We start from the raw sequence: 14,818 nt of genomic DNA, 5'->3' as shown, positions 1-14,818 counted from the left end.
ACCATTGGTAGCCGTGCCTTCAAGTGCCTAAGCCCCAAGCAATGGGAATCCCTCCCTAAACCTCTCCTCCTCTTTTAGGACGCTCCTTAAAACCAAGCTATTGGTCTCTTTATGTAGTTCGGTGTCAAATTTTGTTTGATAACGCTCCTGTGAAGCGCCTTGGGATGTTTTACTTTGTTAAAGGTGCTATATAAATGCAAGTTGTTATTGTTGTAACATCGGGCGTCCGACCCGAGTGGGTTAGGTTAAATTTCGCCCTGCCCCCCGCCCGGTTCTTGCTTCATTCCCGCCCGCCACCATTTTCCTGGTGGCCCAGGCAGTCCCCCTCTCTCAGGCTGGAGCCTTGTTCCAATACGATCTCCCTGATCTACCAGCCAACCTTTTCTTCTCTTTTCCGCGGCAGCTGAACAAGGCTGAAACATAGCGACACCCGGAGAGAGGCAGACTTGGTCACAAAACATCCAGTGCATGACAAGAGGCAACTGCTCGCCATGTGCGCTGAAGGCCTTTGAAACTAGTTGCACAGGAATTGCACACAGTTTAAAATTAGTCTGTTTCACTTTTTGGCACTTTGACGGTTAAAAATAACCTTTTCTTGTTTTTTTTAAACTCAAGATAAAAACTACAAAGCAAGTTTTAGGTTGGGGGGGGGAAGAAACTATCCCTCAATAACCTTGCTTCCGTACATCACTTCTGCCCTTGCATGAACTGTTTGCATTAATATGCCACAAAGCACAGATGCCACCATTCTTCAAATCACATTAGGCACAGTTACCCACAACATTGTACCCACACGGAGCCAATCTCAAGCTGTGGGTTGGACCGTTGAGAAATATCTGTTAGGGCCGACACACGATGTGTCCATTTTATTGCCAATCACATTCAATTGCTTGGAAGCAGGGCCCTTCTTTCCTTCTTTGTGGCCTAAATTACTTAGGGCTGTCATGTTTGAAGGCAATTTGTTATGACTAAATTGGATAGCGTGGCCCAGTTTAAAAAAAGAAACCGAAGGCTCAATCCAGACTCATTGACCCATTACCCACAAACATCCTGCAATAGGCCCACCTCAGAGAACTCGATGGGAAGCATCTTTTTCAGTCGGCTCCAGTCCTCCTCGTCACTCAAACGGTCACAATGACTTTTCCTTTAAAAGTCGAAACCAGACTAATCTGCACGTAAACGAGTGAAGAGAAATTCCATTCCTTTTCTGGCTAGCTGCCTTAAAAGACTGACATCAGCAAAGGACTCAGACAATTAAAAAAACCACAAACACTGTGGCAGAACATTTGGCTGTTTGGCTAATCTTTGACTTTTTGGCTAACCATCGCTTAAAACTGCATGGAGCACTTTCCATACAGTTCAAAAAAAAAATCCACCACAAAATAAAACAAGGCTTCAAGAGTTTTACTTTCTTTTAACGTGACCTTGACTATTTTACAATGGAAACTATACGCACTCCTCTCCCACACTCCCCCACCCCCACCCCCCACACACCCCTCCCCCCACATCACGACTACGTTTAAGTGAGAGAATTTATTCAGCTAAGCTGCTGACAAAAAAGAATAGATAGGAGCCCATGGTTGTGAACTAATTCTCTGAGCTGACCCACTTCATGAGCAGCATACTGATCAGCAGCGCTTGACGTCAATTCTCCTCTGTTGCCCACCGGCTAGAAAAGCTATCATGGGGAATGCTTCAGAATAAAAGTCAAGCAGCTCACAGCAGACTTTAACTGCACTCATGTCACAGGATAGATTGGGCTTCCCTTGTCCATGCTTCACCCTCCCTTTTGCCATCTTTCCCCTCAAATTGTCTTGGCTTACGAGGGGGGGGGTGGGGGTGGGGTCACTGCTGGATCCCATTTTTGGCAGCCCTCTCTTCCCTCCCCCCGCCCCCCCCGCAAGCAAAATGACTTGGGATAGTCATAGGACTTCTAGATGTGAAATGGGGAAATGATATTTGCCAAGAAGAATCCTTTTCATCTTCTAGTCAGCAGTTCATCCATCATAAACTGAGGAAAAGATGCCCAGAAACCCTTCCTCGAGACTCACGCACTCAATAAGAGATTTATAAAGCAAGGAGATAACAGATAAATTTATGTTTCTCCCACTGAGCCACGCTGTGCACTTAACCCTTTAACTGCCATGCAAGACTTGAGCACGAGTTTATACGGTAGTTCTTGGTTGGCACTAAATTTGGGCTGGTAGCAAAAGACTTAAAAAGGTTTTTTTTAAAAACACAAATGGCACATATTTAGGCACAAATGGACTGTACTTATGGCACTAATGTTCCCAAATTCAGGGGAGACTGAATGATCGAAGGAGGTGGAGAGGGCGGTTAACAGGATTGGCACTTACTCAGTTTAGCAAGATAATGGGCACAAGAAATAGGAGCAGGGGTACGCCATACGGCCCCTGAAGCTTACATTTATATTATTGGTTATCAATCATACACAGATTTTGCACTTTAGTAGTTGAGGGGGGAAGGAGGCTCGTGTGGAGCATAAACAGCAGCATGGACCAGTTGGGCCGAATGGCCTGTTTCTGTGCTGCACATTCTGTGTAATTCTATGTAATTTATTTATGAGGCTGCTTCACTCAGTAACTGCCTGTTTAAACAGCCATTTCTCTCTTCTCTCTTGCCCTCATTACCTATCCTTGAATCTGGAATTACGTCATTAATCCAAAAGTCAAAGATTGAGTAGATCCTCCGTCGGCATTTGAGCACTCAAGAATTCCACAGAAAATTCAAAAAGCCTCAAAAATCGAAAAAGCCTTAAGAACATAAGAAATAGGAGCAGGAGTAGGCCATACGACCCCTCGAGCCTGCTCCACCATTCAATAAGATCATGGCTTATCTTCAACCTCAACTCCACTTTCCTGCCCGATCCCCAATTCCCTTGAGTCCCCTGGAGTCCAAAAATCTATCCCAAGACTTGAATGTACTCAACGACTCAGCATCCACAGCCCTATGGGGTAGAGAATTCCAAAGATTCACAACCCTCTGAGTGAAGAAATTCCTCCTCATCTCAGTGTTAAATGGCCGATCCCTTATCCTGAGACTATGCCCCCTAGTTCTAGACTCTCCAGCCAGGGGAAACAACCTCTTAGCATCTACCCTGTCAAGCCCCTTCAGAATCTTGTATGTTTCAATGAGATCACCTCTCATTCTTCTAAATTCCAGAGAGTATAGGCCCATTCTACTCAACCTCTCTTCAAAGGACAACCCTCTCATCCCTGGAATTAATCTAGTTTGTTTCCTGAGATTGTTCGGTGCGGAATTGCAATGTCCAATGTGAACCTGCACCATACAGACCAGGAAAGTCACTGGTTCGAACCCTGATCTGTACTGAATTGACTGATCTCAGCCAGCGTGGTAGGTGGGTCGGTAGCAGTACTAAAATTGGCTTCAGTGCCCCTGGGCTAGGGAAAAGGTAAAAAAAAACCAAAACATCGGTAAAATTTCCCGCTCCCAATAACTATCAAGTGACTTTACTGGAAGTGGCATCAGGCGAGGACAGATTGGCCTCAGTATGAAGCCTTCTCATAGCCAAATAGACTGATGACACTCACTGTGTAGGCTTACACTTGAAGATGGCCACTGGGGTGAGACAATGGAGGGTATACTGAGAGGATATACTTATCAGGAAAGGCTGAGCAGGCTGGGGCTCTTTTCTCTAGAAAAGAGAAGGCTGAGGGGTGACCTGATAGAGGTCTTTAAGATCATAAAAGGGTTTGACAGGGTAGAGGTAGAGAAATGTTTCCACTTGTGGGGGGAGTCCAAAAACTAGAGGTCATAAATATAAAATAGTCGCTAATAAATCCAACAAGGAATTCAGGAGGAACTTCTTTATCCAGAGAGTGGTTAGAATGTGGAACTCGCTACCACATGGAGTAGTTGAGGCAAATAGCATCGATGCATTTAAGGGGAAGCTAGATAAGCACATGAGGGAGAAAGGAATAGAAGGATATGCTGATAGGGTGAGATGAAGTAGGGAGGGAGGAGGCTCGTGTGGGATGAATAGCCTGTTTCTGTACTGTAGCTTCGATGTAACTGGCTCCTGTGAAACCACATGCCAACCAGACCGAAGCACCTTCCAAAGAGGAAGGAGGGAAAACGAAGAAGATTTTTTTTTTAAAAAAAAAGCTTCACTGTCTTGCTTGTTGCTTTCTAATCTGCACATCCAGAATGATCACCACTCCCCCAACCCCACCTCGCTCCCATTACGTGGAATGACCCAATTAACAAAAACAGAACACGGGATTCACAAACTACACGTTATCTTCCTGAGATTTAAACCGTTCCAGATTATTTCGGCCCCAGTGTTCAAATCAAAGGAAAATAGTCGGGAGCTGAACAGCCCTTGGAAATGGAAGGCAGCCCATTTAACGCAGTAACTGGAGCTGCTTTGAAGTGCCGAATGAAAGCACAGTTCACACCACTGACCTTTCTCTGCGTAAAGGTCTCAGACAACAGTGTTGGAAAATGCCTTTCAAGTATGAAAGTGTGTGAGTGAGAGTGAAATTCACATGTATTTTGACCATATGGGGGGGGGGGGGGACGAAAACAAGGAGACCACCTCTCTTGGAAGGCTAAACATTGATCATAGAATCATACGGCACGGGGGAGGCCATTCGGCCCGTCGTGTCTATGCCGGCTCTTTGAAAGAGCTATCCAATTAGTCCCATTCCCCTGCTCTTTCCCCATAGCCCTGCAAATTTCTCCCCTTCAAGTATTTATCTAATTCCCTTTTGAAAGTTACTATTGAATCTGCTTCCACCGCCCTTTCAGGCAGGGCATTCCAGATCATAACAACTGGCTGCATAAAAACAATTTCTCCCCATCACCGCTCCGCTTCTTTTGCCAATTAACTTAAATCTGCATCCTCTGGTTACCAATCCTCCTGCCGGTGAAACAGTTTCTCCCTATCTACTCTATCGAAACCCGCCATAATTTTGAACACCTCAATTAAACCTCGAAGGAGAAAAATCCCTGATATAGAAAATAGACCATTTACTTTAAATGTCATTTTAGAAAGCTTCTTGTACAACACACCCAATGATTTAGTTAGTAAACACATCGCCCAGTGCATTATACAGGCCAGTAAAGGCCCACATTTGAACCCTGGTCTGCGTTGGGTTACTTGATCTTAACTGAGGCATCAGATGGAATGCTGGAATTATCCTCTGTTCTCCTGAATAAGGGAGGGGCAAAAGTCAGACAAAATTCCCACTCCCGATCACTATCTGCTGGAAAGTACTTGTGTATGGGTGTTGAGTAAGAACAGGATCAGGCTGCGATGCCTTCCAAGGGTGAATAGCCTGCTGACATTCAACATGAGGAATGGCCACTTGATCAAAGTGTTGGAGGGCAGCCATTCAGGGAATAAGAAAAGACATACTTGCTCTCGAGGCAGTACAAAGAAGGTTCACTCGGTTAATCCCGGGGATGAGGGGGCGGACATATGAGGAGAGGTTGAGTAGATTGGGACTCTACTCATTGGAGTTCAGAAGAATGAGAGGCGATCTTATTGAAACATATAAGATTGTGAAGGGGCTTGATCGGGTGGATGCGGTAAGGATGTTCCCAAGGATGGGTGAAACTAGAACTAGGGGGCATAATCTTAGAATAAGGGGCTGCTCTTTCAAAACTGAGATGAGGAGAAACTTCTTCACTCAGAGGGTAGTAGGTCTGTGGAATTTGCTGCCCCAAGAAGCTGTGGAAGCTACATCATTAAATAAATTTAAAACAGAAATAGACAGTTTCCTAGAAGTAAAGGGAATTAGGGGTTACGGGGAGCGGGCAGGAAATTGGACATGAATTTAGATTTGAGGTTAGGATCAGATCAGCCATGATCTTATTGAATGGCGGAGCAGGCTCGAGGGGCCGATTGGCCTACTCCTGCTCCTATTTCTTATGTTCTTATTGCTCCCGCAACCACAGCCTAGGACAAGTCAGGGACCTAAGGAGAGAAAGCTGGAAGGGGGAGGAATTAATCTTGGGGACAGGGAACAAAGATTGCAATACAAAGTGACATTCTGCAGAGCAAACCAAGAACACAGAGAGCAGGTCAGAAATGTGTTTTTGTCCCAGTACATCCTACTCAAGACTGACAACCAGCTATTAGTCATTTAAATATATTAAGCATGAAATGTCCGCGCAGTCCTCTATCAGTTCTAGCAAGACAGCTGCTCAATCAGGGCCAAAAGGGACAGTGTGGTGCAGCCCAAGCATGTCGCAACAATAAGTGTTACGATACAGGTTCACGCCTGTGATAGGTCTCACGCCTCAGCTGTGCCGTTTTGGGAAGGTGCCAACTGGGGTAGTCGGGTGGAGGGGTAAAGAGAAGAGACTAATACCCTGCAAAAATATGGGGTGGGGAGGATGAGAGGCAGTTGGTATATTCCAAATAGCATTAAACAGGCCGTACCCCTTGTACAGATCAAACGTGTGTGTGTGTGTGTGTGTGGGTGGTTATCTCCGTCTACTGCACTCTCTCTGGAAATAAGCCTGTAGACAGAATGTTTCCAGCCTCCCGTTAGGTTTTGCAGGTAAGTGCTAATATAAACAAAGCTCCTCAGATCTCTCTCTTAATACGTACCCGCTATTTTAATATTCATACTGCTGTCTAACAGAAGGTTCTCCGCTTTCAGATCCCGGTGGACGATTTTGCGGTTGTGGCAATATTCCACCGCCGACAGGATCTGCCAGAATTTGCGCCTCGCCTCCAACTCACTTAGCCGGCCGTGGTTTGCCAGATAATCTGAAATTTGAAGAAAGGAATTGTTACTGGGTTTCTATAAAAACAGCAAGGAAGGCTCTTAAGTTTAATAGTGCATCACAGATCAATACTGGCACTAGATCACTCAAGACACACAGCAAAGGGCACAGTGGACCAAGGGAAAAATGATCTGGGACTAGAATCATGAAACCTGGTGTAGAATTCGCATCTTTGCGCAGGTGGTCACTAACTGCAAACCTATATTTTTTTTTTAATTGAGGCATCTGGGCAAAGGGCCAAGACCCATCATGCAGGAGAATAACGATCAGAAGAGAGCAGGGGCTCAATCAAGAATAGACGACTGCAAGCTCGGGCTTTAAAAGCCTGCAGATTGTAGGGAGTTAAAGCAAATTGGATGCCCAGGAAAAGAACAAGAGTAGGAAACAGTGTTACGAGTCTTGATTTCAACACAGTGAAGGTATAGATGGGGTAACAGGACAGCATAATTGAGCTTAACAAGAACGAGAGAGGGAAGTTCAAAATGAACACTGATCACAGTAGCATTAAGAGGGACAGAGCGACACAGAGAGAAATAGAGAGAGACAGTCAGACAAAGACAGTCAGACAAAGACAGTCAGACAGGTGGTTCGCCTAACAGGTGGCAAGTTTCTCTTTGTAAACTGTCCAGGGGATGTGCCAGTGCAAGCAATGTTTTATCACGGTGAGTTTTACACATGTTTTGCCTCAAATAGGTTAGAAAACTGGCTAAATGATTTGGATATTTAAATACGTAGCGAGAGAGTGTTATGTTTTCTGCCGACTAGTGCAGTAATTAACACTTGTAAAAAATAGAAATCTCGCACGGACACATGAATTATTACTAAGCATTTATCGGTTGCACATGACATACGACATTCTAAGATTAACTTACAGATTCCAGGGGAACGACTCAATCTCAGAAAAAGATTCAACAGTACGGCTCAGTCACAATGAGTTTCAGCCACAGTTAAGGTGCATTTATGCTACAAGCTTCGCGACTTATGCTTTGCACCAGTGCTAAACTTGCACAGTGTAAATGCAGATTGAAGGACCGGCCTAATTGCAGGCATTAGCCAAGCAAGATTCCCTCCTTCAGGGTGTCTTTCTTCACTCTTTCACACTCTCGTGTCAGGTCAGGCTGCATTTCTACTCTAACTGTAGCGACGATACCGTTGTAGTGTAAAGTCACCCTTGTATTAACACTGCACGGAGCTGTTTATTGCTACTTCAAAATCTGGCACTCAGATCTTCCTGTATGTGTTAGGACTCAGGCGAACCCCCTGTTATAGTGTGTGGGAAGGAGTCACAAGAAGCCAGTCTCAAAATAAAGCTCAATGTGTAGTTTAGTCAAATTATAACTGCAGTTTATATTACTGCACATCCCAGGTTAATATCACCGCATATAGTAGGTCTATCACCGCATACAGTAGTTTATATCGCTGCATACCCCACAGACACTAAAGCAAATATAAAGACATCTTATTGAACGCAGTTATAATGATCATGGAGATATACAAATGCCCCACATCTCTGCCATAGTGGGAAAGTGGCAGATCTGATGTAAAATGAGGAGGAGGGGGCCAGAGAAAGAACGTCCGAGTCAATACCACGGTCACTCACCATCAGATCTGGAGACACACAGATAACCTGCCAGGCCTCTGGATCAGGGGGTGCGGCAGGATTCAAAATCAGCATAAGGAGGGATGGAAAAGAATTGAAAACGAGGGTGGGGGCAGGAAAGGAATACAGAAAAAAAATGAACGACAAATAATTATCTCCCCCACTGAAAAGTACTGCAGTGGATCACCCCTCCTTTATGGAGAGGGGTGAAAGTTGCCAAAGAAATGTCACACTCTCAGTAGATACTATGATCAAGGCAACTCTCCCCCAGTCGACAGTCTCCTCCAATATTGTGGAGGAGTCTCTCCCATCTGGTCACGTGGGCATTCTCATTTATTCCAATACCATGAAATCCCATCAGTGCCGAGAAGTCATGAACCGTATGAATTCCACGTGCATGGAAACGCTCGGGAAAACTTGTGACCTATCCCTGTGTCTACAAATGTACAATCTGGAGATGGTTTAAGTGTACCTTTCAGGAACATTAGCAAGAGTAGATAGTACATGATTGTTTTGATGCCATAAAGATCAAGCTACGTCATTTTGGAATTTTCTGAACAACAGTTCTGTTTTTAAGTTTCTAAAGCTGCTTCTCTGTCCTCCGTGATAACAATGTCATTGATAAATTCACAGAATTACATAGAATTTACAGCACAGAAAAACGCCATTTGGCCCAACTGGTCTGTGCCAGTGTTTATGCTCCACACGAGCATCCCCCCACCCTACTTCATCCAACCCGATCGACATATCCTTCTACTCCTTTCTCCCTTAGACTAGTTCTGGTCACCATATTATAAAAAGGATATAGAGGCACTGAAGAAGGTGCAAAAAGATTTACTAGGATGATACCAGAACAGAGAGGTTACACCTATCAGGAAAGATTAAGCAGGCTGGGGCTCTTTTCTCTAGAAAAGAGAAGACTGAGGGGTTACCTGGTAGAGGTCTTTTAAGATTATGAAAGGGTTTGATAGGGTAGACGTGGAGAAGATGTTTCCACCTGTTGGGGAGACCTAAAGTAGGGGTCATAAATATAAGACAGTCACTAATAAATCCGATAAAGAATACAGGAGAAACTTCTTTGTCCAGAGAGTGGTTAGAGTGTGTGGGAAGGAGTCACAAGAAGCCAGTCTCAAAATAAAGCTCAATGTGTAGTTTAAATTATAACTGCAGTTTATATTACTGCACATCCCAGGTTAATATGACTGCACTTCCCAGGTTAATATCACCGCATATAGTAGGTCTATCACCGCATACAGTAGTTTATATCGCTGCATACCCCACAGACACTAAAGCAAATATAAAGACATCTTATTGAACGCAGTTATAATGATCATGGAGATATACAAATGCCCCACATCTCTGCCATAGTGGGAAAGTGGCAGATTTGATATAAAATGAGGAGGAGGGGGCCAGAGAAAGAACGTCCGAGTTACCTCAATACCACGGTCACTCACCATCAGATCTGGAGAGACACAGATAACCTGCCAGGCCTCTGCATTCAGCATAGATGCATTTAAGGGGAAGCTTGATAAACACATGAGGAAGAAAGGAATAGAAGGATATATTGATGGAGTTAGATGAAGTAGGGTGGGAGGAGGTTCGTGTGAGCATAAACACCGGCTTGGATCTGTTGGTTTGAATGGCCTGTTTCTGTGCTGTACATTCTACGTAATACTTATCTAGCTTCCCCTTAAAAAGGCATCTATGCTATTCGCCTCAACTACTCCATGTGGTAGTAAGTTCACATTCTAACCACTCCCTGGGTAAAGAAGTTTCTCCTGAATTCCTTTTTGGATTTATTAGTGACTATCTTACATTTATAGCCCCCACTTTTGGGTTTCCCCATTCAGTACCAGATGGGGCTCCGAATGTGCTGCACTATGACGACCACAGACTCCATTCCCAAGCCAGAATGTTCTTGGTGTCAGAGGGACTGCAGGTGGGGGACCAAAAAGAAAGAAAAAGAGAGAAAGAGAGAAAGAAAGAAAGAAAGAAAGAAAGAAAGAAAGAAAGAAAGAGAGAGGAGGAGGAGCAGCTGTCACCTACCCCCAAATAACCAGCTGAGAGTGGCAGAAGTGAAGGGCCCATGGCTGTCAGCCACTCAGCTGTAGGGCTTGCATTTCTCAGAGGAAAGGAGAGACTGGGAACGCAAGGGTAAAACAACAAAAAGAACACAATCCTGCAACCTCCGTGGGGCACCTCTGCTTTAAGGATTCTCGCAACATGCTTTCTGGTTAATTGCGCTGAAGAGTCATTACTCATTCCACATGCAGCCGGATGACGCTAATTCGAGCAGGATATTCCTGAGTACAACAACACAATGTTCCTCAATTCAGACTAAAGAGCAGCGTTGGGAAATAAATGAAACAGAAAGCAGTTGTCTGAAAGATTTTAAATCATACTACGCTCCCATAAATTGTACAGCAGCAATTTACTGTGAAAGGCCCATCAGGTAAATGCAGAAACGGACAAAGGCACGAAAGCACGAGGCCACTACAGCTTTGAAACAACCCTGCGAGAAGTTTAGCGTGTGAGTGGTTAATGCGTTCACATGAAAATCCATTATCCCCTACTTTAACAAAGCATTAACCTGCTTATTAAGCACCTACATTAAAATGGCAAGGACATAGAGGGATCTCCCTTGCTCTTCAAATAACACAAGAGGATCTTTTATAAGCACCCCAACAGACAGGTGCAGCCTCAGTTTAATGCTTGTGAAAGGTGGCACCCATGACAATGCAGCACTCCCTCAGTACTGATACTGAATGAGCAGTTACTTTGTTGTTTGGTGGTGTTGATTGAGGAATGCTACCCAGTGAGTCACTGACGTATGCAAATTGGCTGCCACTTTTCCCTACATAACAACAGGGACTGTACTTCAAAAAGTAATTCATTGCATTTAAAGCACTTTGGGATGCCCGGAGGATGTGAGAGGTGTTACATAAATGCCAATTGCTTTTCATTCTTTCATCTGGCCAACGCCTCTGGGAGACGAGGGGTACGAGAGACATGGGGTGCATAAACCAGCAGCTGAAGAATAGTATAAAAAGCAGCTTAGAGTTGCTTGAGCCTCTGTTTACTGTAACTGATGTAACAGCAGTCTAATCCAATGGGGGTTGGTGAAATTAGTTATTTCTGATAATCAGTCGGGTTTTTTGTGGAACACAACAACAGAACTGAACATTGCCACATTTCAAGGATTGTAATCTCCTCCACGACTCGCTGCTGGAATCAATGACCAATCCTCCTAAATTCTACACAACAAACCAAAAAAAACGTACGAGGTTCGAATTATTAACAATCACGACTTCTTCATCCTGCTCAACCATTGGTTATTTTTTATGCAGTATAAAAGTTTATGGTAAGCACAACAGGCTTTCATCTGTGGAACCAGTGTTCCCATCCAGCCCAGACTGATGGCTGTAAGGGTCCTATTCGAATTGAGCTCGGGTAGTCTCAGTTTAGTTCCTAATGGGCATAGCCTGCGCACAAAACTGCCCTCTGATTCAGCACTAATTGGTAATCTCAATCAGAGGTTGTGATTTGGTATAGTAAATGGTGCTCTTGTGAGGTTGGGACACACTAGAGGGAGCTTTAATCTGTATCTAATCCATAACGTACCAGAACTGGGAGTGCTTGCCTGAAATGGGAACGTTTTTTATTTCTCCAGTGCCAACGTCCCCCACCTTAATAGGCACAAAGTCCCTCAAAAAAACACCAAGTATAAATTTCTGAGGGGGATTTGTCCTGATCTCCTGACGTAACTGCAGTGGGATCCTCGGAGAAACGGCATATATGGCCACTCAGTCCAGGGCATCCGCTGAGGTTATAGTGGGAGATCGGGGCATCCCGGCGGAAATTCTATACCAGGATGTTTTTGAACATAATGAGAGTTGACATGCAATCAATTTTGGACCAAAAGCAAACAGTGTAAGAATGGACTATAAAACAATTTGGTCACTACCAATGAAGAAACAGGAGGGTTCCCTCCCAGTCGGGGAACACTTCAGCAGTCATGGACATTCATCCACCGACCTTCGGGTAAGCGTACTCCAAGGCGGCCTTCGAGACACACGACGGCGCGAAATCGTCGAGCAGAGATTGATGGCCGGGTTCCGCACCCATGAGGACGGCCTCAGCCGGGATCTTGGGTTCATGTCACGCTACACGTTACCCCACCAGCGAACAAATGTTATCTGTTTTTAATATAATGGGTCATTTGCTGGCTCTCTCTGCCTTCCGGATGTTTCTGCCTCTCTCTGTGTTTTTTTTCTCTGTTTTTTTACCCTGTTTGTTTTTTTATTGAATGTGTATTCGGAGGTTCTGCAGGTAACACCTCTCTGTCTGAACACGGTGATTGCCTTGGCAACGGGCAGTTGCAGGGGCAGTCTGTGAACACCATGTATTGTTCAATATGTATAAATGCGTAGGCTTCAAGGAGATCTTGAAACATTTGCCTGAGGAAGGAGAAAATCTCCGAAAGCTTGTGAATTTAAAATAAAATTGCTGGACTATAACTTGGTGTTGTAAAATTGTTTACAATGAAGAAGAGAGCAATGCCAGACTTGACCTGTGCATACCCCTGTGCATCAGAATATAGCTTTAATTTCCTTTGTATTTTAATTTAAAGCAAATATACATCTTATTTTAAACAGGATTCACTGTCGCTTTTTATTTCAGGAATTATGGGGTTGTTGCTGATCTTGTTTTTTTTTTAAAAGTGAGGTTCCAATAAAACCAACTGAATAGAGTCAGAGAAAAGATGTCATAGCTCCGCTAATATCCTGGTGGGTCGGTGCACAGCATGAGGTGGTCCACGGTCATACAGACCAAAAGGTCCCAGATTCAATTGCTGGTCTGTGCTGAGTTAACTGTTTGACCCTGGGCAGAATGACGACCAGAAGCCAAGTTACCCGCCTGGCAAAGTAAATCTGAGCACGAGCCTGAACGTTCACCTTCAAGAGAGGAGAGGTGGAGAGAAAATTGGGACGGGTGTGGAATATGAAAAGTGCTTCAGAAAAGGCAACAAGAATCCTACTGAAGTTGACCATTAGCTGAAAACATTCTGAACAGATCGATCGTCAAGCACTGATTTACAAAATCCAGTGATCAGAACAATTGCGTTTTACGTATTTAAAAAAAAATTCAGACCTCCCTGATTAAATCATTTCAGAAATCTTGCCCCTTTGAGAAAGCCTAAAGACGTTCAATATTCATGGTAGTGCTTTATAATTTTACAAAATAATTTTGAACTAAAATGGCTGCTGATTTGCAATTGTGCCTTTTGTCGATTTACTTTGATTCCTAGCACTTCAATCGGAGAGATTTTCATTTAAATGTGATCTGGTTCTTTGGCGTGCTAATGTATGTGCATTGAAATGCCTTGTTAGCTTCTTAGCGATGGAGAGTGCTTGGTAGCTATTATGATTCCGCAATTACCAGGCACCATAAAAATATGGGGTGAACTCTGCCCAGCTCCCCATTGAGCTGAACGCATTTATTGGTAAATCGGAAGAACTTCTCTGAATGCACGAACGCAATAAAGTGACAGCTTTAATGGCCTCTGCACCTCTCTCTGTGGAAACCTTTTCAGATTTTGTCGTCAACAGGTGAGAAATAAGAGCTTGTTAGCTGCTATCTGAAGTAGAAAATTTTCAAAGCAGTGCAGATGACGCACACAAGCTGTCAACGCTGTGGTGTGATTGTCTTCTTATGGCCAGGGGGCTGGTCTGTGGCAGATGGAACCATTTACACCCTGCTGGTTGCATAACACAACTTTAGAGAGCTACAGGAAGCCAGTTCTTTGCAGTGTCACCAAGGTAGAGGACTTAAAGTGACAGTAACCCTTATTCAAATAGAATATGACACAAAATTCAAGGCAGGCCAACCTACAAAATTTATATTTTTATACATACATGTAGATGCACATGTTTTAGACATGTAGATGCACATGTTTTAGACATGTAGCTGCACACATTTAGGTCAGTTAAGGCAGAAGTAGATTTAGCTGTTGTTCACGTACTGTGTTGCAACGTAAACTCTTTTATAACGAGATATCTTTATCACAGGAGGAGCTCACTATATCGGGAATTTCACTATATCGGGAATTTCACTATATTGGGAGCTGGCGGACTGAGCTGCATGTGAAATAGGAGACAGAAATTAGAGAAGATGCCACTGGATTAAAGGGGGAATGTCATATGGGGAAAGAGGAAAAGAGTATTTCAATGTCAAGTACTTTCTCCCTCTCTAATTTTCTTCCTTTGTTTCTCATTGGGTAGCATGCTCGCCTCAGTCAGAAGGTTGTAGGTTCAAGTCCCACTCCAGAAACTTGAGCACAAAAATCTAGGCTGACGCTCCAGTGCAGTACTGAGGGAGTGCTGCACTGTCGGAGGTACCGTTGTTTGGATGAGACGTTAAACCGAGGCCCCGTCTGTC

General features: G+C 44.1%; 1 protein-coding gene across 2 annotated transcripts in view; it reads right to left on the bottom strand.

Annotated features, from left to right (window-relative positions):
- The window catches only part of LOC137301464 (serine/threonine-protein kinase SIK2-like), a 116,616-nt gene that overhangs the window by 31,551 nt on the left and 70,247 nt on the right, over positions 1 to 14,818 (bottom strand). For both annotated transcript variants that reach the window (XM_067970970.1, XM_067970969.1), the window contains exon 4: positions 6,602 to 6,763. In XM_067970970.1, the coding sequence (XP_067827071.1) occupies positions 6,602 to 6,763 (162 nt within the window). The remainder of the gene's footprint in view (positions 1 to 6,601; positions 6,764 to 14,818) is intronic.

The sequence above is a fragment of the Heptranchias perlo genome, chromosome 33, assembly GCF_035084215.1.
Source record: "Heptranchias perlo isolate sHepPer1 chromosome 33, sHepPer1.hap1, whole genome shotgun sequence".
In the NCBI taxonomy this organism is placed as follows: domain Eukaryota; kingdom Metazoa; phylum Chordata; class Chondrichthyes; order Hexanchiformes; family Hexanchidae; genus Heptranchias; species Heptranchias perlo.
Note: the sequence above shows the minus strand (reverse complement) of the source record. Positions and strands in the feature narration are given on the sequence as shown.